Source organism: Parasteatoda tepidariorum, chromosome 3 (assembly GCF_043381705.1).
Source record: "Parasteatoda tepidariorum isolate YZ-2023 chromosome 3, CAS_Ptep_4.0, whole genome shotgun sequence".
Taxonomy (NCBI): Eukaryota; Metazoa; Arthropoda; class Arachnida; order Araneae; family Theridiidae; genus Parasteatoda; species Parasteatoda tepidariorum.
This window is the reverse complement of record NC_092206.1, coordinates 78,681,393-78,702,645: the sequence shown is the minus strand read 5'-3', so window position 1 is coordinate 78,702,645 and position 21,253 is coordinate 78,681,393. Positions and strand designations below refer to the sequence as shown.

Here is a 21,253-nt window from a genome sequence, read left to right as displayed (position 1 = left end):
GATCTAGAAGAGTTCTCGAACAAATACTACAGGAATGTGTGAAATTATATTTTTTTGTGTTGATACCCCTCATATTTGTGTTCATTTTTGTGAATAAATCCATTTCACATTTGGTTCTTTTCATTCATGTCTATGCAAAAGCAATATAATATTCGTTTTTCTATAGCTATTTCCCAATATAGTACAAGCAAAGATTTTAATTTTTTAAATATTTGAAAAAATGTTTAGACTGTACAACCTATAAAATAACAAATAAAATTAAATAATTCCATTAAGTCTATGTAAAAAAAAGTACATTTTTATCATTTGCTATTAATTTACTTTCATGCGTGTAAAAGTATTAAATGCTACACTTTTTCTCTTTATTACCAATTGCTAGGATTTTTTTTTCTGATTTTACACTTGATTAAATACCACTGATTTGATGGTAACTCAATTTTAACTCAAACAACCAAGAAAAAGAAAAAATCAAAGCACTTCATTAGTGCCCTTCAACAACACTTAAATGTATCAGGCTTAATAGCGTTAATCTCAATTTCCATTTTTTGCTTCCTACCACCAATTAAATATGAGTGTTGTGCCCCTCTCTCCAATCAGCATCTAAGGACGTTGTCGGCCACCAAGAACAGTCCTAATCATCTTGTGCTGTTGCTTAGATTCAGTTCCTTCAACCAACCAAGCGTCGCTAATTGGCTAGAGTTTCTCAGTCACGGTTGCGGTCAATAAGTGAATTGCGTCCTGATTAGAGTGTAGCTATTCTCTAGTGGCCATCTCAGTAGCATGGCTCTAAGCAGTTTCCGTTTCTCTTGAAGCGCGCGAAAGTGACAGCATGCAAATGGGAGCCTGGACAGCCGGATTAATGTTTATTTCAGTTCGTGTCTACAGGCAAAATGCGTTTGCGGGTTTAAATTAAACCAAAATTTACAATAGCTTTACTTAGATGTTAGTACATGTTCCCTAATAATCCTTATTCGCCTGTGTTGATGAGTATACGGTGCTATAAATTCTCCCATTCAACGTTTAGATTGTTTGATGTGGATTTGTATTCCTTTGATCTTGTATTCATCGTTTAAAATTTGAGTTAAGTAACATTCTTCATTTCGTGCTGAATTTACTTACGATTTATTATCGCTTCAAAATTAGTAGAACAAAGTTTTGCAAAAGAGATAATCTAAAAAATATTAGAATATGTGCGTGTGTAAAAAATGTAATTCCGCTTAAGAATAAAAGATAATAAACTTTACAATGGTATTAGACTGATTAAGTATTGAAAGTTGTTTAACTGATGATCAGTAAAGCTAAATTAAGGTAGCGCTGTGTCAGATTTGCATTTTTATCTCTTGCATTTTCATGAGTTAATTCTTCCCCCTCCTAATGTACCTCCTCCTCCTAACTAACCCTTTCACGCAAATGGAACACCGATAGGACGACCGACGAGATGGAATATATATATATATATAATCATTCTAAGACCTTAATTACGCGCAACAATTTATTTTGGCATTTTTTAATTATAAAAACAGTCAAATAGTTACTAAAAAATATCTGTTAGATTATCGGGATTATATTTGTACTGAAATGTAAAACGCAAAAAATGTAGTTTGAAAAGAAAAATTTCGTCCTTATTTAAAATTTACAATTAATTTTGTGAATTAAAGAAATTTCAATGATAAATAGCTACAAATAAGTGCAAATCTAAAAAATTTTTTGGAAGTGAGCCGTGTTTGAAAAATTTTACCTTTAACGCAGAATAAAATACCGTTATCTTGCTGTATTTCATAAACATAAATCATTAAAATGCTAAATATAATATTTTTCGCTTATTTTGACTTAAATTAATACAAAACAATGAAAAGTACGAAAAATATGCTTAAGAAAAATTCTGTGTTAAAGGGTTAAATTATAGTATTTAGATTTTTTTTTTACCTCTTACAAAGAGTGGGTATTCTACTAGTTTCTACAATAAATAAAAATTGAATAACTGATTCTAATTCCCCATCGTATTTAACTGTTACTTTTTTAAATTTACTTTTTTTTTTTTGCTTTCAAGGTTAAAAAATCGTCCAGTAATTTTCTTAAAAAATGTATTTAAAGGTATATAGATAAGTAAAAGTATAATTTTTTTCCAGAAATAAGCAAAAAAAAATTTTTTAGTTTACATATAATATTGTTCTTTGCCCTCTAACAATTCTTCTTATAAAGAAGCCTATTTACTCTGCATTCTTTTCCACATAGCAAACTAGTTCTTAGTTGCTAGTTACTAGTTCTATTATTTCATGATAGAAAATTATGTTATAGGTATGGTGCATAAGGATAGAGAAACTTTTACAATTTGCTTACTCGTCTAATTTAAGAAAAGCTCGAAATGTCTTAAAGTTTCTTACGTTTAAAAAAAATATTTTGCTTTAATCAGGCAACTTATTAAAACTCCACCCACTTTAAGTTTAATAAATGTACATTTTAAAAGTTTAGTGTACATAAGCAAAAGAGTAATCCGAAAGTGGTTTTGGACTCTTATAGCCTTAAGAAAGGTTCAATGAGCCAATTTGAATTCAATGAGCTGGATAGTCTTCAAGCTGCCACGAGAATCGAACCCTTGTTCTTCACAATGACAATTCAATCACTTAAACTATTATTATAGTGTGCAGCAAAATCTTACTCTAATTAGAAATTAGCCTTTCTAATTTATTCTAAGGGTTTGTAAGTTTCACGAGTATTGTTACGCTACCAAATACCGTTAATCTCTGCTAACGGTGGTTATTGAATCTAAGCCAAACGCTCAAAATATTTAAAAGTAATGCCTAAAAGAATTAGTTTCAAATAACATTAATCATATAATTTTATCTTAATGTTGAAAAAATGCCAAAATATACAATATTGTACCAAATTAAATTATTTGCATTCAGTCTTTACCAAAAGAATATTTCGACAATAAGCTTCGTAGTTTATTTCCAACAGAAACGAAATTTATTATATCTAAATGAGAGTTTCATTTAAGGCATTGAAAGAAATCATTAATAGCCAGTTGTCCTTTTTCAATCCAATCTTTTTATAGTAATAAAACACCTCAACACTAGCCTTCTTAGCATGTTTGCGACGGAATTTAATAACTAATAATTCATTAATGAGCAAATGCCCTTATTTAATCCAATCTAACGTAGTGAAACGTGTATGAGAGGCACCGAAGATAAGTCTATCGGCAATTTCCTTTCCTCTAATCCCACAAGAGCTAAATCCTGGCTGGATTGGTTGTCCTTTCCCGAGTGGAAAAACCTTCCGTCTCTTCGAACTTTACATGTTAAGCTTCCGAAGCTGAAAAAGTGGGAGTGATCAAGGGAAGTAATGAGTCAACAAATCTTAATCCTCTCCTGGCTTTTATCCGGAAACCCCTCTCGAGCCCTGTCCGGTTGGAAAAGTTTGCCGGACTGGAAATCTTATTGATCCTTGACGTAATAACCAAGAGAGTTGGACTGTTCTTTGTGAACGAGTGAGCAGACACAGATGAAAGCATTGGTATTAGATACCGAATTATTTTATGTACGGAGAGAGAAATCCCGTCGGGCAATCTTGAGGTTGATTGTTGACAGAATTCTTCCAAGATTCGCATGGTTGGGAGAATGGAAGGTTATTTACGAGGTTTGTGGTACGGTAAAATATTTAATTAAAGTCTAGATGTTCCGAGGGAGTTTTGTCCGGAGATAAGTTATTTTATATTGTTAATGAAAATTTGCATCTTGAAATTGGAAGTTTAAAAATTGACTTATCATGGTCTTATTTGAATAGACACTTTTATTTTTCCTAAAATACATTGAATTTCTTGGTGTCTTCTTTTTGGAAAGAGAAATAAGCAGTAGAAATAAGATTGAATGATTTGTATGAACGGGAAATTGATGTTAACTCTATTTTTTTTTTAAATAAATGAATTTTGACCACTATTCAAACAAGTCCTTCATGTATGAAGCAAACAAATATAAAATAAGTCTCAATAATAGGTTGAGTTTCGGAATAATATTTAAGTCTCAATAATCAACTAATTTATTTATTTATTTATTTAAAAAGAGAACTTTCCTATTCAGAGTACTTTTACCAACAACAAAAATTAAACTGCAGTCAGAAGAAAAATCTCTTCAACGCTGGTTCATCTTTTGCTGCAACTTTATAAAGTGTTAAATTTAATCATTTTTTTCTCAAGTTGAAACATAGTAATGGGTTATCAAGCTTATGAGAAATTAGATTGCACATTAATAGGGTTTGGATTTGCACGATATTAAGATTTCAGTTAATTTGTACGATATTATGGTTAAATTATGGATCCAAAGCTATGGATCTTTTTTATAAGAGTGGGGCTAAAGAACTTTTCCTAACGAGCACTCTAGCGAAAATTACGAAACACCGCAAGCACTGCTAGTTCAATTACAAGCTGCCTACCTATAAAGGGAGGGTTGCTTCATATTTTTTTAAGGAGGAGAAATGTATGGGATGCATGTCAGTATCTTTCCTATAACAGAAGTAGTAGACAGGAATTATTTTCTATTTCAGAATTTCGAAACAAATAATAAAATTATCTTTCTAAAAGCGAATTACATTTTAAAGTATTTTTTACGATTTCACGAGTTTGCAGCACTTTGTTTTAGTTATCATTATAGTGTTATATTTATTTTTCTTCAGTAGTTGGGATTTATATTTTGTCCTGTAATCAGAAATTCATACAATTTAGATTTAAAAAAGACATTCTAAAAATAAAATAAAAAATCAGTATAAGGAATGAAAGGAAGGCAAGTGTATACCAGTCATTGGTACTTTGCCTTCAAAAAAAATCTGTTGAATACTATGCATTCATGCATTCCTTACTGATGCTTAAGGTAAGCAATTGGTAATGCTTAAGGTAAGCAAAAGTCCACTCCATCTACGGAAGCATCTTAGAATTAAATCGATAGCATTGCACTCTTTTTGTTTTCTAATCTTGTGCTTTCCAGAGGGCCACCTGCATCACCGTGATAAGTGGTGTTTTGTAAAGAATACATTGTTGAAATTTTAATTTTTACTCATCCGACGTTTTTGGAATTAGATGGTCACTGGAATAGAGCTTATAAGTTATTAAGTAAAACATCATTGTACAATCTATCTACGAAGTGAATTAACCATCTGCATTAATATTGACTGCATCAGGGAACAAATATTGATAGGTTACTTATCTATTGGAAATGTATATCCACATAGAGTATAGCGTGTCTCTCGAAGCTGAGGTACAGAATCCTTGTTGAAAATTGTCCTTAGGATCAACACGCTAATTCTTATTTAAGAGTAAAGTAATGAAAACCGTAATAAAAATGTTTAAAAAAAATAAAGTACCTCTATATTTCAATGAAATGGCCAGTTATTTAAAATAAAGAAACCAGTTTTATTATATTAATAATTAATATAAAGAACAAAACTTACGAGCTTTCCAATTTTTTTAGGTTGAATAATTAATCGTTGCGCCTATAGTTCATTCAAAAAATAAACTGATTTTCATCATTCAAATTCCATCTTCACTGTAATGATTTTAATGATCTTTCTGAATTAGAAAGCATTATTTTTTTCTACCTCTTAAATATTTATCTGACTCATTACGTGTGGATTATAGCAAAAGTTAAAAAATTTGCATAAAGGTGATTATAAATAACCCTTTAAAAAATACTAAATGTCATGATCATATATGTAAACATCGGAGAAAAATTAGTTCGTCTCTTCTATAAAATATCGGCAAGTTCAAATCCCCTTTTTATCTGTTTTGATTTTAGTGTGTACCAAGTTGCAACGTCTTCCATAGATTCATTGTCATTGATTCATGATGATTTCAATGAGGGGACCCAGGTTCAAATACCAGATATGGCTAGTTGATGCGAATTCTACTAACGGCTTGAACTGGTCACAGTGCTAACGTAAAATATGATCTGTGGTAGATAGATAAAGATTAGAATCCCTTTGCTTTCGGGCTCAGCATGGGAGGTTTTCATGGATTTCCACTAGATGCAACGCAAATGCAGGTTAGCTCCATCAAAAAGACTTCCACTTCCAAAAATTCTCAAAAGAAGATGATGCTTGATCTGAAAGTTTCCTCGTTTTTTGGGCTGGTTTCAAATTTACAAACCTTCGGAGATGAACACAGATAGCTGTAAACTCAGAATCGGTTTATTATTCATCGTCAGTTATAAAACAAAATAGAATGTTCTACATCCAATTTTTCAAAAGCTTATATCTAGCTATGTCTTTTTTTTATAGCACGCATATTACTCACATTTCAATTTCTCCCCATTTTATTAAACGAAATCTTTTAATTGTGATTAAAATAAAATTTAAAATAAAAAAAACGAGATTTGCTGAGACTACTTAAACATAATTGCTTTACTCCATAGACATAATTTATAATTTAATCATTTAATTTCAAGTTGCTTATTTTACTTCTTGAATTTTAAAAGATGTTTAAGGAAGCTTTCCAATTTTATTTCGCGTTTTGTAATTCATAAATTCGCAAAATGTTTTTATCTTCAAAAGGAACCAAATTATTTCCCCGCATTTTTCTTCTCCTAGCTGCGACCTTTTGTGTTTCTTTTTCATTTTCACAAGCGTCTTTTTATCTTCTTTTTTTTTCGCCAAAATGGATTCAGGCTTTGTGGTGATTCCCTCCGTTTTTTCGATTAAAGCTCATCGTCATCATCGTAATCGTGTGTGGAAAGCGCAAACGATTCCGAAAGTTTGGCTTGAAGAGAGTGGGGGTAAAGCTTATCTGCCGTAGCCTTAACAGGTACTTAGAGCACAAAAAAGATGACTCCGCAAAATATGGCATATGTCTGTCCATTCGTGTGGAATTTCTTCAGATCTTCTTTTTCGTCATTTTTGTGAGGGAACATCATTAAATTACATACTTCCTCAGATTTCACTGTTTCAACTTTAAAATCAAATCATGCTTTTGCTCTTAAAATCAATCTAGCAAAACGTTTTCAATTAACCCCAAGGTAAATGCTCCATGTATTTTGCTCAATATAAATAGCATTCAAACTTTTGAACTGTTTACCACTACTTCTTGAGAAATTTACTTTTTTTAGCTAAACAAAAATTCTACGTTTCCTTAAGCACTGAGATGACCTATCTTGTAATTTCGTTCGATTTCATTTTTACTTTTGAGTCTGATTCATCTTATAACATCTGTTGATTGCATTATACGTTGAGTAACTAACAACGTATCGGTTCGCCACTTTTGTTCCATCATTCAACACTCATCCACCACTGAAAATAGTTGACTGGATGTTGAGAATTCCTGTTACGACCATGTTGTATGAAAAACTAGGAGCATAATAATTCTGAAAGTTTAACAATTCTAAATTATGTATAATAATCCCTACGAGCTCTTAGATCTTATTTTACTTAGTTCTTTTTTTATACTTTTTTTATACTTATTTTCTTATTTTATGTCAATTATTTTTAATATTATATATGTTGTACACATAACGGTTTGTTATGACCATATATGGCAGTACTTTTACTTTCGTTACTTTTACCGCCGGTACAAGTAAAAAGTACGTACTTTTACTTGTACTTCGTTATTTTTTAAATTTAGTACTTTTACTTGTACTTCCGTTACTTCCTTAGGTAAAAAGTACAAGTATTTGTAACGGAAATGTCGAATGAAATCGTTACATTTTTCTAAAACTTGGTAAGCTTTCTAAAAGACAAAAACAAAAACAAAAAATTAAAAAAATGCTTATGTTTTTTAATTTATAAAATTAATGTGCAATATATATGCACTCATAGCTAGGGAGGAGGCTACAAAAAATTGGAAAGAATTGTCCAAGCTGAACACCCTGCTATAACTAATAACGTAACAGAAAAAAAACCAGGGATTTTAAATTTTCTAAAGCTGAAAACATCATGCCAATCACCATCAGAAGAATTTATGGCATACATGAGCTCAAATGTCGAAACGGAAGGCATATCAATTTTGAATCGATATCCAATCGTAAAAAAATTATTTGTGAAATATGTAATACTGCAGTACCTTCTGGTGGAGCGCTTATTTAGCGTGGCTAAGCACATTCTGAGAAATTCTCGCAGCAGACTCAGTGACACCACACCACTTTCGAAATGCAATTATTTTGCAAAATGAATAAAAAATATTAATTAGCAAGTTATTTTCATTCGTTTTCGAGTTTTATGCATTTATTTAATAAATTTTAAATAAAAAAGTTTGGATTTTGTTATTACGTTTTTCAATTTTCTTTTTGAACTCAGTAATAATACATTTTTGTCTTAATACATTTTTTACTAAATACATTTTTACCTAGTACGTTTTTTACTAAAATTATGTTTATGCCTGACCTTGTCAAACAACGCCCAGTCAAATCTCTAAGAACTTCAGAACTATTCGTGCTATTGAGAACAATTATAATTACTATTTTAATTCTTGAAAACTCGAAGGTATTAATTTAGCCGCTGATACTAAAATTCGTTTACAAATTTTAATTATTCCGTTAGGCAGAAATGTTCGGAAAATGATTTTCTCGCATAACTTCAGCATTAGCCATTGTTACAAATAAAACTGGTAGACTGTTCTGTTTCAACTTGTACTGCACATTCAATTATTTTTTATTAGCTTAAAGATCGTGTTTGCTTCGTTTATGTTTGTGCTTTTAAAACGTGTTTCTATAGAGTGAAACAATTTTAAATCAATGGTAATTTAAATAATTAAAAATAATGAACTAAAAATTAAAATCAGTAGATAAAATTTCTTTTTCGTGCAAATCCATAAAAAGTTTGATATTAAAATTATATTTGATTTTAAAATTATATTATACGATTATATTATAAAATTATATTATAATATTCTTCCGAATTTAAAAATAAATTAATGTCCATAACTTTCAAAATTAAAAATAATTAAATAAATAACAAAAATTTTGCAAAAACATTAAAGAACATAAGATTATTATTCAATAAAATTTTAGGTTACTTTGAATTTTCGATTTCCTAGAAATGTACTTTTAAAGCGTTGCTTTTTTTGTTTAGTACTTGTACTTTTACTTGTACTTTTTACTCGTTACATTTTAAAATAAGAACTTTTTACTCGTTACTTTTTTTAAAAATACTTGTACTTTTACTCGTTACTTTTTAAAAGTAACGTTGCCATATATGGTTATGACCAGGGGATCATAGAGGCTAATCCTCAAGACTTTTGATGTTCTGCGCTTTTTGACCAATGACTTTATTGAGAAAATGTGGTGAGCATTCCCAGTACGCAAATGCCCATCAATCTGAAACAGGTTCACTTCAAGTCACCACTGAGAATCGAACTCTAGTCTTTTACAATGAAACCCCAGCGCCTCTTGGCTGTCTCAGTTGAAAAATCAATTGTACAATTTCGAAATATGAGCCTGACTAGCTTTTTTCGGTATATGAAATTAAATGATGACGAATATTTTGTCATCGTGCTGATGCTTTTTATATGTTAGGTTTTTTTTATAGTAGCATATTAGCAATTATGCTAAAATCTAAACGGGATTCGCAAAATACCATAATTACAAATACTTAAAAAGTAAGTTGTACCTAATGATTAAAAAAATTAATAAGCATATATCAATATTTGTATTTCCGAAACAAAACTTGTTAACTCATAATAATTTGCAAGTTCAAACTCCTAAATTAAAAGAATAATTTGAGCGAAAAAGTATTTTAATTTTAGTAAATTATTTTTCTCAGTTTTTGTCGTATAGCTGACGAAACATCAGATCTTGATCAATATTTTAAAAAAAGGAAATCTCTACATTTTTCTCATAAAATCATTAATCAAGTTTTATGCGATTTCTTCGATCCCTTGCACGATCTTTAATAATTTAAAACGCTCGAAACTTTCTCAAAGATTATTAAAATATTCATTCCTCTTGTCAAGACACGATGCACTTTACTCTCTCTTCGCATTTTAATATAAACTGCTGTTGTTCTGACGCGAAAGAGTTATGCATTTTTAATAACTGTTTCCACCCAAATTTAATTATGATAAACAGTTTTTACTGGTCAAAATTTACAAGGCTCGATTGTTGTAACGTTTAAGAAAGACGCTATTTTTCATTTTTTGGAATTTTTTAATAGTTTTTGCAAAAATTAGTTTTAGAAAAATAGCAATTTAACAGAAGCAATTCTGGTTTTAACATTTTATCCGGCACATACTTGTATGTTGTCCATTTTGTCACTTTAATTTAATGTTTTATCTGGCTCAACCTCATTACGTTTTATCGTGTATTAAATTTTGTGTTTTATAAGGTTCAAATGTAATACTTTTTATTCTTTTTTCTTGTGTTGTGCTCAAAAAAATGGGCAATCCTAAAGAACTTTTGATCTAATGACCGGATCTTCACATTCTAGGACTCAGTTTTAATGGTTAGGGGGATGACCTTAACATATGCTAATTAACGAGTACGGACAATATTTTTTTTTTAAGTTTCAAGATCAGACTGTATAACTCACTTTCTTTAATAGACATGCCGTTTATTTAAACAGGTTCGGATTTCTGTCACCCAAAATGTAGGGGGTTGCCGCAATCTGGGAAATATAAGCCCAAGAGAGCGTAAGTCCTTTTAATTTTATTTTTTCGTATTTCACCATATATGGAACCCAAGGGAATTGAAAATTTTTGCCCACAATTTTAAAATTCGTTTATCCAAAGATGCAAAAAATAACTTTCCGTAAATATTTATTTTTTTGCTTTACTTAACAATGGTGGAAAAAATTTTGAACTCTGAGATGCAAACCATTTTAAAGAAAGCTATTTTCCACAACAAAATACAGAAGCGAAATCCCCTTCGAATAGTTTCTCGCAAAATCGAATTTTAAAAAATCCGTAAGTGTAAAATTTAATTTCTCCATATTGGACGTTCGCGAAGATTCGTACCATCAGATCAAAAATGATTCAGAATGGTCCGGGTTTTTTTTTCACTGCACAATTTTATTATACTATACATTTTTATCTGGACTATTTCTGTTTCATAAAGCAGAATTTTGTTGTATTTTGCTTGATTTAACATGCACATTTTCATGTTGTATGCATTTATCATGCATTTTTTGCTTCGTCACGCATTTAATTTTTTTTTTCTTACTCAAGTTGCCACAAAAGTTCAAATATCTGAGTTCAAAGATAAATTTGATTCACAAAATCAAATTTCCATTTTATATATATATTTTTTAAAAATACACTTGGTTTAGAAATATTTTTGTGACATGCAAGGCAATTTTCTTTACTTTTCAAAACGTGTATAGTACAACTGACGAAATCGGAAATTTCTTTCAATAATGGAAGAAAAGAGCATAAGCAGTAAAGATAAATTTATTAGTGAAGTTTCAAAGATTTCCAACTTAACATAAGACAAAAAAATATTTTGCGCAATGATTGCTTATTCTAATTTGTTTTACCTTTCCACCCCTTCAAAGAAAAAATCTTAAACTCCCACACTTTTTTCCATCAACATTGCAGATATTTTTTTTGACCCATTGACGGCATATAAATCATGCCGGTATTTATCGATTCCAGATTTAAATACTGTTAGGGGAGCGTATGTATGCATGCATGCCTATGATCGTCAGAAAAAATTTTTTTGCGTTACTCTTTAGGTCAATTAAAATCTTGCTTGAAATTAAGCATATCTGAGAGAGACTTAAAAATTTGAAAGTCATTTCTCTTGTAGAATGTTACTGTTTCAACGACATATTGAAAATAAACTCTACAACTGGAAATATTAGTGTTGAAAAATATCGTAAGCTGAGTTCTTGTCTAAGAGGAAGGTTGAATATTATATTCTCAATTTAAAGCTTGACAATAATTTTCCTATTTTTTCTGCTTTTTTGTGCAAAGTTTGTGTAGTAATGTTTTGTGCGAAGAAAATATTACAATAAGCATTTCCCAATGCCAGATTTATTTAACTGATTTTGAATGATTCTTAGTCACCGGCCCTTAATGTTTATTTCTTTAAACCAATACTAATAACAATACTTATGTGTGTTAATTGAATATTCAGACTAGGAAGAAAAGAAAAACATTCTCGAAACTTTGCAAATGATTAATGGTTAAGAGACTGAAAACATCAAGTCATGTTCAATTTCTCGAGAAAACTGAATAGAAAACTGAAAGGCAATTATTATACAGACTTTTAAATTTCTCGTAATAATAAAATTGGTTTCGATGTTTCTAAGCCCACCATTTTTAATATCGCTTTTAATTCGCTCGTAACGTTAATGACATTTCACTTAAGTATTCGTTTGTGATCTCAGATGCGTATATTTTTTACTTTTGTTCAAAGATTTGAAATGTATAAGATCAGGAGCGGTGATTACAGAATACTCAGTACAAATAATTTGATAAAATTTGAAACAGTATACAATTTTCATAAATATATGTTTTAAACTAGCTTGTTTATGAAATCTCTGTAGCATTTTCAATTTTTCGAAAGAAAAATTACATTCATATTTTTCCATTAGTTTTTCAGTATTCATATTAAATAAACATTATTACACGTATTCCACTAGTTTTCTATCATTACAAGTATTTCATTAGATTTCTATCGCTACACACATTCCATTGTAGCATTTTCAATTCTGAAAAAAAATCAGATTTATATTATTCCAATAGATTATTCTTATTAGACTTCCACAGTTCCAGGCATTCCACTAGATTTCTGTCACTACACACATTCCATTATATCCCCGTCATTACGCAGATTCCCTTCAATTCCCGTCATTACGCAGATTCCATTCGATTCCCGTCATTACGCAGATTCCATTCGATTCCCGTCATTACGCACATTCCATTCGATTCCCGTCATTACGCACATTCCATTCGATTCCCGTCATTACGCACATTCCATTCGATTCCCGTCATTACGCACATTCCATTCGATTCCCGTCATTACGCACATTCCATTCGATTCCCGTCATTACGCACATTCCATTCGATTCCCGTCATTACGCACATTCCATTCGATTCCCGTCATTACGCACATTCCATTCGATTCCCGTCATTACGCACATTCCATTCGATTCCCGTCATTACGCACATTCCATTTGATGTTCTTCAATGCACGCACCCCACTAGGTGTTCATCAATGCACGCACTCCACTAGGTGTTCATTGTTGCGCGCATTCCATTAGATGTTCATTGTTGCGCCTATTCCATTAGATGTTCATCGTTGCGCGCATTCCATTAGATGTTCATCGTTGCGCGCTGTCCATTAGATTTAGACGCGATCACTTTCAGATTCCAATCATTACGCAAACGCTTTTAGATTTCCGTCATTACGCAAACGCTTTTTGATTTCCGTAATTACGCAAACGCTTTTAGATTTCCATCATTAGGCCGACATCTTTTAGATTTCCATTATTACACAAATTTCCCTTAGGTCTCACTAATTATTCACACCTATTTATTTTATTCATTGTTAGTTTTTTTTTCTGATGAAAGTCTTATAAGGTGCAATATGCCTCCGATCCCTAGAAAGAGAGCGGCAGTGGAGTTGCATTCAAAGAGAGGAAAGAAACCTGTGATTAATCACTTGTGAGAGAGTCTCTTCACACGAAGCGGATGAAATTGTTACTCTAAGAGCGACTGACACTCTTAACAAAACAGTCAACCAACTCTCTATCTCTTAGTTTAGTTTTCTTCTTCCCAAATAAGCCCTGACAGTCGGAAAAATTGTGCTTCTTCTCTCAATGAACTTTCCCCAAGTAAATAATAACTTTCAAGAAGTGTCCGAAAAAAAACATTTAAAACCCATGAAATTATAAGAAAAAAACTAACGAAAACTGTCTGTTTAAAATTGCAAATACTTTCACCCAAATATAAATTAATGTTCTGAGATATCAATAATCAATAAATACATTAACGCTTAATTTTCTACTAAGATTTATTGAAGTTTTTCTAATATATTTATTTTTCTTTCACTGTAGTTAATAATGACTTCTTTTTTAGCATTGATGTTTATTGGAAGTTAAATGTTTAGCCTCCTTTTAAATACGTATAGTTGTTTAAATTTTTTATTGAACTCATCATGAAACTATGTTATGTAATTCAGAGTTAAAATATTTTTACTTAAACATTGTAAAAAAATCTAATTTCTCCTATCTATAATCTATAATATAGAAAATCATCTATCACTCTCTATAATATAGAAAGGGTGCGTCTGTGCGTATCTCTCTCAACTTCAGAACTATTGTCTACTGATCTTGTGGTAATTGATGCTATTTTAATAAGTAGCAAACACGCAACTATATAGGTACCAAGGTACCAAACATAGATACTGTGGTAATGTTTTTACATCCCCTGAAAGTAGTAAATACTGGATAAAATATTTTGATTGTAATAAATATTGAATATGACGAGTTGACATTAAGCAACAGCATCATGCTCAAGGATATTGAATATAGTTCATCTTTATTTTGATGGAATGAACTTCTAAAAGCCTTTTTTCCTTGAATATAATTACGCAAAGCCACCGAAAAGAGGAACAAATAATAAATAATACGTTTGGAATAGTTTTAATTTTATTAACTGTGATAGTATACGCTGTTCAGTAGTATGAACGATTTCGTAGCTTTGATAAATACCGATTTATTGATGCACTCCTTTTCACCTCTTTCGAAGAACATTAATTCAGCTATTGGTTTCATAAAATGACAATTAATACCTATGGACTTGTAATATCGTTTAAGATACAGTTGTTAATTGAAGATCAAACAAAACTTTTTAATGTTCGATATTGCAGTCTATAAATTATACACAGCACTAAAATGCTTTTTTTTTCTTTCTTCAGATTGCCTCCACATTCAGCTCTACCGGGATAGTAAAGAACGGTGTAAAAATGGTCCAACCAAGGCTTCTCTCTCATTGGAAGATTTTATGGGTATGGAGACTGGGTTTACTTTGGACAAGGAGAGCAACACCATGGCTCTCATTTGTCCAGAGTTGGTGGTGGTGCTTGCATTTGACAACAGAGAACTCCTCATCCAATGGCAAGTCAAGATAAGAGCCAACCTAGTAGAAGGTAAGATATTTATAGTAAAAAAATGTTTCGGTTTGCATAGATTTTTATTCACCAAGGACAATATGTTTCCTGTTCTAAGTTGTGTAATTTTCAATAGAGAAATTGCATGTGAAGAAAATTTCGGGAAAAAAATTCTAGAGTATAACAATGGCATAACAGCATATAATAGTAATCAAAATGCTTTTCCTGATAACCGCCACAGCGATTGAGTACCACAATCTTAAGGGTCTCCCTGGCCGAGCTGTCTTTCTGTTTCATTAAATGCTTTGTAGCGTGAAACTAAGGGGTGCGAAACAAAGACTTTTCAACTCTATGGTGCGAATCCCTCCATATTACTGGATGACCTTTAACTTTTTAATGTCTTTTCAACTAGAATAGAGATTATAGACTGTACTTTGTAATGAGCTTACTAGTACTTAATAAAATAAGTACTTAATAAATATTATGAATTTAATGCATTAAAAGACAATTATTTTCTGTGCAAAATTTTTATTAGTCATAAGCAATAATGTTAATTTCTGCAAATTTGCACATAGATGTGACGTCTATGAAAAAATTATATTGCAAAAATAGTTAATAATGCTTAAAGAATTCGTTCCAGAATGTGATTTATTTTGCCTGAGATTTAATCACAGCAAGATTTGCGTGTCGGAGATTTTACCTAATTTCATGATATTCAAACAAATGGTATTAGCTTAGTAGTTTAACTGATTTTTGTCGTTAATTTATGCGAATTGTCAACTTAATTAGATTCAAAATAATATTCAAAGGCCATTGCATTTTTTTTTAAAATATTTTTATGTGTATTTAATGCCTGCAATCTTTGAATTTGATGATTTTTCTAATTCTTGGGATGGGGTAACTCTTGTTTCATCATGAAATCACCAATTTTTAACGCAACACGAACTCTAAAATTGTTGACGAAACAAATTCCTCATTTGTGTGATACCTTAGTACATTCTGAGTGTTGTCCAACGTTTTTATCTGATTTCCAAACTGCTTGTTCTCTATAACGGAATGCTGCAAGGGTAAGTGCGCTCCCCTTTAAACCAGGCTTGATCTCTGGTAATGACTGAGTACTCAATTACTCGTATGTTGTATTTCAACATCAATTTCTTTAATCGACATGCTGCTTCCTACGAAACTTGTATTGCCAAGAAAGTGAAAATTTTGTGAACTATTCTCTCAGAGCATTTTCCAGCTAACGGTTTGCTCTCTAAAAGGAAATGGTACAAGGCTCAAGGGTTAGTACACTCTCCTTTCAATCAGATTTCCCAGGTTTTATCCCTGGCAATGACTGAGCACTCAATTTTACTTATGTAATGTTGTACTTCCTTTTCTATTTTGGTAATAGATATGCTGCTTCAACAAAATTCGCATTCTTAAATAATCGAATTTTCGAAATATTCGCTCAGATCATTTCTTAACAAACTGTTTACTATCTATAACAAAATGGTGCAATGGTAAGTGCGCTCACCTTTCAGCCAGTTTTCTCAGGTTCGATTCCTGGCAATGACTGAGTACTCAATTAGTCGTATGTTATGTATTTCCTAATCAATTTCGTCAATCGATGTGTTGCTTTCAACGAAATTCGTATTCTCAAGCAAATAAAAATTTGGCAAAATATTCACTCAAAGCATTTCCCAGTTAATTGTCTCGTCAAAAATTAAAACTTCGTGCGTTTTGAGTATCCAATTTTTATTGGTGTATTTATGTCTATCTGGTTGTTAAACTTTACTTAACCAGCGTAAATCCTTATTATGGATTACTTCATTCTAAATAAGTCCTATTCTCATCTATTTTCAGAGCAACAGTTCCTGGTGCAAATAGCTCACGTACCACCCAAAAGCAAACTCCCATGCGGTCCAGCACGTCTCCACCTCCAAGATCATTCTTTTTGCCTCGTCTCTGGAGTACCACCAAGGTTATTAGGAACGTGGCCACTCAAGGAACTCAGGCGTTTCGGTGTCATAGATGGAAAGTTCTGTTTTGAAGGTGGCTCACTATGCGGCAGGGGTAAATGCATTGTTAATTAAAATCTCCTATTGTGTAGGGAACTATTGTCTCCTACAGTCATAATTGATTTTTGAAAATTCTTTACCTAAATTTAATTTATATCTTACACTGTTCAGAAAAAAACTGCTGGAGATTAGATTGCTTGCTAATATTCATTTAGGTAATGGATTTTTTGACAAAGATGGAGTACCACAGTGAAAGAAAAAATGAACCCTTCTCAAAAAATTTATTTTGAGAGTTTGGGTCCATAAAAAGAGTGAAATATGGTGCATCAATATATAAAAAATTCAGAAGTTTGGTTTCTGAAAAAAACTATCAATTTTGAGAAGATGTCATTGTAAAATGTAATGCTATACTAATGAAATGAAATGGAATGCAATGCTATTTTAATGAAATGTAATGTTAATGTAAATAATAGAATGTAATGTTAATGTAAATGCTAGAATGTAATGTTACATTAATGCAATGTTAATTTAATGAAATGTTAAGGAAATATTTTGAGTAAATGTTATAGTTCTTACGAATAGTCACTATCATTTTAAAATATTTTTAAAAACACTTAACTTTTTATTTTAAATTAAATGTATGGAATTAAGTTTGTGTAAACTTGAATTGCAACTTTTACTCTTAATTTTCTACAAAAACAAATAAGTACATTTTTTTTGTAGTTATGCTATTTTTCTTCACAAATAAAGAAAGGAAAAATGCACCTCAAATAAGTTTAATTTACTATAGACCAGTCTATAGTGCTACCGGGATATTTATACTCTGCAAAGTTAGTTGCTTAGCAACCGCTGAAAAAAAATCTGGTATCTATGAAGAAAATAGAAAAAATTCCTTGAAGAAATCAAAAAACTTGAAAAGTTTTTCACTGAGTTGACAAACTTTTCCCTAAGCCCTGCTTGGAGTTCAGCATTTATACTATTTTCCCTGAAATGTTATGGAAAAAATATTGTGTATGTTTTTGTCTATCAAAACTTTCAAAACTTTCAAAAGTCAAACAATGAATATACAGACCAAAAACCTAATTGATTGGTATGGTTTTGAACCCAAATACTTCTGTTGTATAATTTACCAATTATGATTATTACTTTAAGTGCACGTTATAAAAAATTATTAATGAAGGTATGAAAAAAAGTGTGATTGTTTAGTAAAAGTATGAAATTGTATTTTCAGGAGAAGGGCTTCATGTTCTTCTTACCAATCAATCTGAAGAGCTTTCTCAGTCTATGGACTTGGCATCTAAAGGAAAATTAATGGGAAAACGAAAAACATTGTCGAGGAAAGCTTCAGGTATGGTTACGTGAAAGGGGAGTTTTCCATTTTAAAAATTTATTCTGTTAAAAAAACTTAAACAGTCTAAACGTAATAGCGTGAGAAAAGGTAGATACTCTTGAATGTTTTTTTGTGAATGAATTATATAGTAAATGCGAAACAAAAACATAAATGAAATTTTAAATTTTAAGTAAGCGATGTATGTGGTGATCTGAAAAAGTAACAGATTCACTGCTTGTTTCTTTTTGTTTTCTTTTTGTGAAAAAATAATCTATGAACATTTCAGACTAAACGCGATATTTTGGCCAAGTTTCACAATGAGGAAAAAAAACAATATGCGTTGAATAATTTTTGACCTTAATGATCGAATTTTCACGTACTACGACTGAATATTGATAGGGCTAGAGAGTCACCTTCAAATCCCAGAGATGACTGGTTGATACGAATTCCGCACCCGGGTCTCACCGATCACAGTTTTGACGTAAAATATTATCAGTGGTAAACGGATCATGGGTAAGTCTTTTTGCCGTCAGGCTACCCATACAAGGCTTTCGTATCTTTCCTCTCCTAGTAAATCAAATGCGGATTAGTTTCATCAAAAAGTCCATCACGAAGGCAAATTTATCCCAATACTTGATCCAGGAGTTCCCTTGTCTTCGGAAAGAAAATTAAAAACTTTTTGCACACCTTTATAAAATTCGTTTATTTATAAATTTAAATTTTAAAAAAAGTCATATTTTTAAAATTCAATTTATCAGGAAATATTTGACCGATTTCGTTCAAAATTTGGGTTTAGCCATGTAACACATTCTTTAAAAATTCGTTTTAAAATTTTTTCCATCTATCATCAAATAAAATTTCTAAATTTTTTTTTTTTGCATCAAATTATCTTTGGATAAACAAATTCAAAATTGTTTCCAAATATTTTCAATTCTGTTATAAAGTTCTCGAGGTATGGCGAAATTCGCAAAATGTAAACTTAACATTAAGGAGTCCAAATTTGGACCATTCTCTTGATCGAACTATGGGGACCATATTTCGCTAATTGCGGCACATTCTTATATTTTGGGGGTAATCATAATAATATGTCGAAAAAAGGCTATGTTTATTTAGGGAAAGTAAGTTTTATCTTTGATTTCGTAACTTACAATATCATCTGTTCTAACTAATTAGCATATTTGAGGTCTATTCCTCGAATTATGAAGTTTGTATCCCAGTACGTGAAAATCCGATAGTAAGATCAAAAGTTATTTAGGTCAATTCATTTGTTTTTCGCTCCATGCATACATGATGGTATCATTTATGGCCATATAAGAAAAAAATTAACCTTTTAAGAATGCCGTAGAAGAGCAATGTTGAGGGATATTTTGAAAATATGAATTAACATGTTGAACAAATGAGTTTTTTTTCTCTGGAGCAGTGTAATTTTTTAATATTACTTTCGAATTCTACATTGTTCATTGTATTCTTAATTTAATGTCTTTTTGTTCTACTTCAGTTCTAGAAACATCATCCAGGTATCCTCTGCATAAAAGATGTCACATGGATTCGAAGGGTAGCACAGGGGACTCCAGCTGCCGTCCTTTGTTAAGCTCAGGGTCTGAGGGCAGCACGTGTGATGCGTGCTCCGAGATTCTGAGACCAACGGACAACTGCGACGATCTCATCTACTCTGGTAGCGTTTCTGTTAAAGCTTCCTCTTGCAGAATTCATTACAGGTGGCCATCCTGCCTCTCCAGGTAATTGTCCAATAAATTGCATTATTTTAGCATGCTTCATGTCTGCCGACAAATTAGTTCACATAGTTGAAGTCTTTGTTGATATGAAAACCTAGCATCATTTTGGCTTATGCTCCCCCGCTGATTCTTGTTACGAAAATATTTGACTAAAACTTGCATTCTTTAGGAGTTTGATAATCATTTAATATGTTTCCACCAACCAACATATCGGTGGATTCCAATAGGTTGGCCTCCAATCTGCATCCTTGCTAGCAGTTTCATACATGCATGAAGCACTTTTATAATTAAAAAAAGAAAAAAAATAACGTTTTCACCATTTTTCTTAGTGTTTCATTTTTTTCTCATTGCGAAAGCAATTTTTATTTCAGATTTCTATTCCTTTCATCACTTGTTCATTGATTAATTGAAATTTTGCCCTGCGTATGTAAAAATTTAAAATCTTTTGAGTCTGTTACCAAAAGGTTTACTTCCGATACCACAAACTGTTGGCATCTTTGGTTTAGTGGTAAATAAATGGCATACCTAACATTTATCACAAAGGCGCAGTACTTATAAATGACTCCATATGTGTGGCATTTTTAAAATCTAAGTGATATTTAATAATAAATAGCAACCAATGATTATTAACTAAATTTTGAAGGAAAGAAAACCTTCGTTGTTCTAATTATTATCTGTTCTCTTTTCGGGACATCATTTTTTAATACATGCTTTTTTTACCAACACAAGTCTGAATTCATGAAATTTTAGTTCATAGCTGAAGCTTATGTAAAAATATCTTATGTTTAGGCTTAAGTTTATTTAATAAAATATGAGAAAAACTAATTTAAAACGCATATTGTAATCTCTACTTATAAAAGTCATAATTAAAACATTTTTTTATTTTTTTAAATTATCATTATTTTTTTAAAATTATCTGTAAAATGCGTAAAAAGTATCTGTAGTGTACTTTAAAAAAGTGAAATCAAGATATCTCAGCAAAAATTCCATAAAAAAACGCTATTAAAAATTCATTATTTTAGATGGGGTCAGAGCTCTACTACAACGGCGAGTGATGTAGATAGTGTAGATACTGTTTCTGTTATTCTTAGTGATTGCCAAGGCTCTTCTCAGTCGGCCACTATGTCAAAGTCAAGTGTCCACTTCAGGTATGGTTACGTGAAA

General features: G+C 31.1%; 1 protein-coding gene across 1 annotated transcript in view; it reads left to right on the top strand.

Moving 5' to 3' along the window:
- Nucleotides 1-21,253, top strand: part of LOC139425167 (serine-rich adhesin for platelets-like) — a gene marked incomplete in the record, with an annotated part of 134,658 nt that overhangs the window by 103,539 nt on the left and 9,866 nt on the right. Inside the window, 5 exon segments of the mRNA XM_071178880.1 lie at nucleotides 14,832-15,062; nucleotides 16,869-17,078; nucleotides 18,255-18,371; nucleotides 19,852-20,092; nucleotides 21,112-21,226. Coding sequence (XP_071034981.1) covers nucleotides 14,832-15,062; nucleotides 16,869-17,078; nucleotides 18,255-18,371; nucleotides 19,852-20,092; nucleotides 21,112-21,226 — 914 coding nt within the window.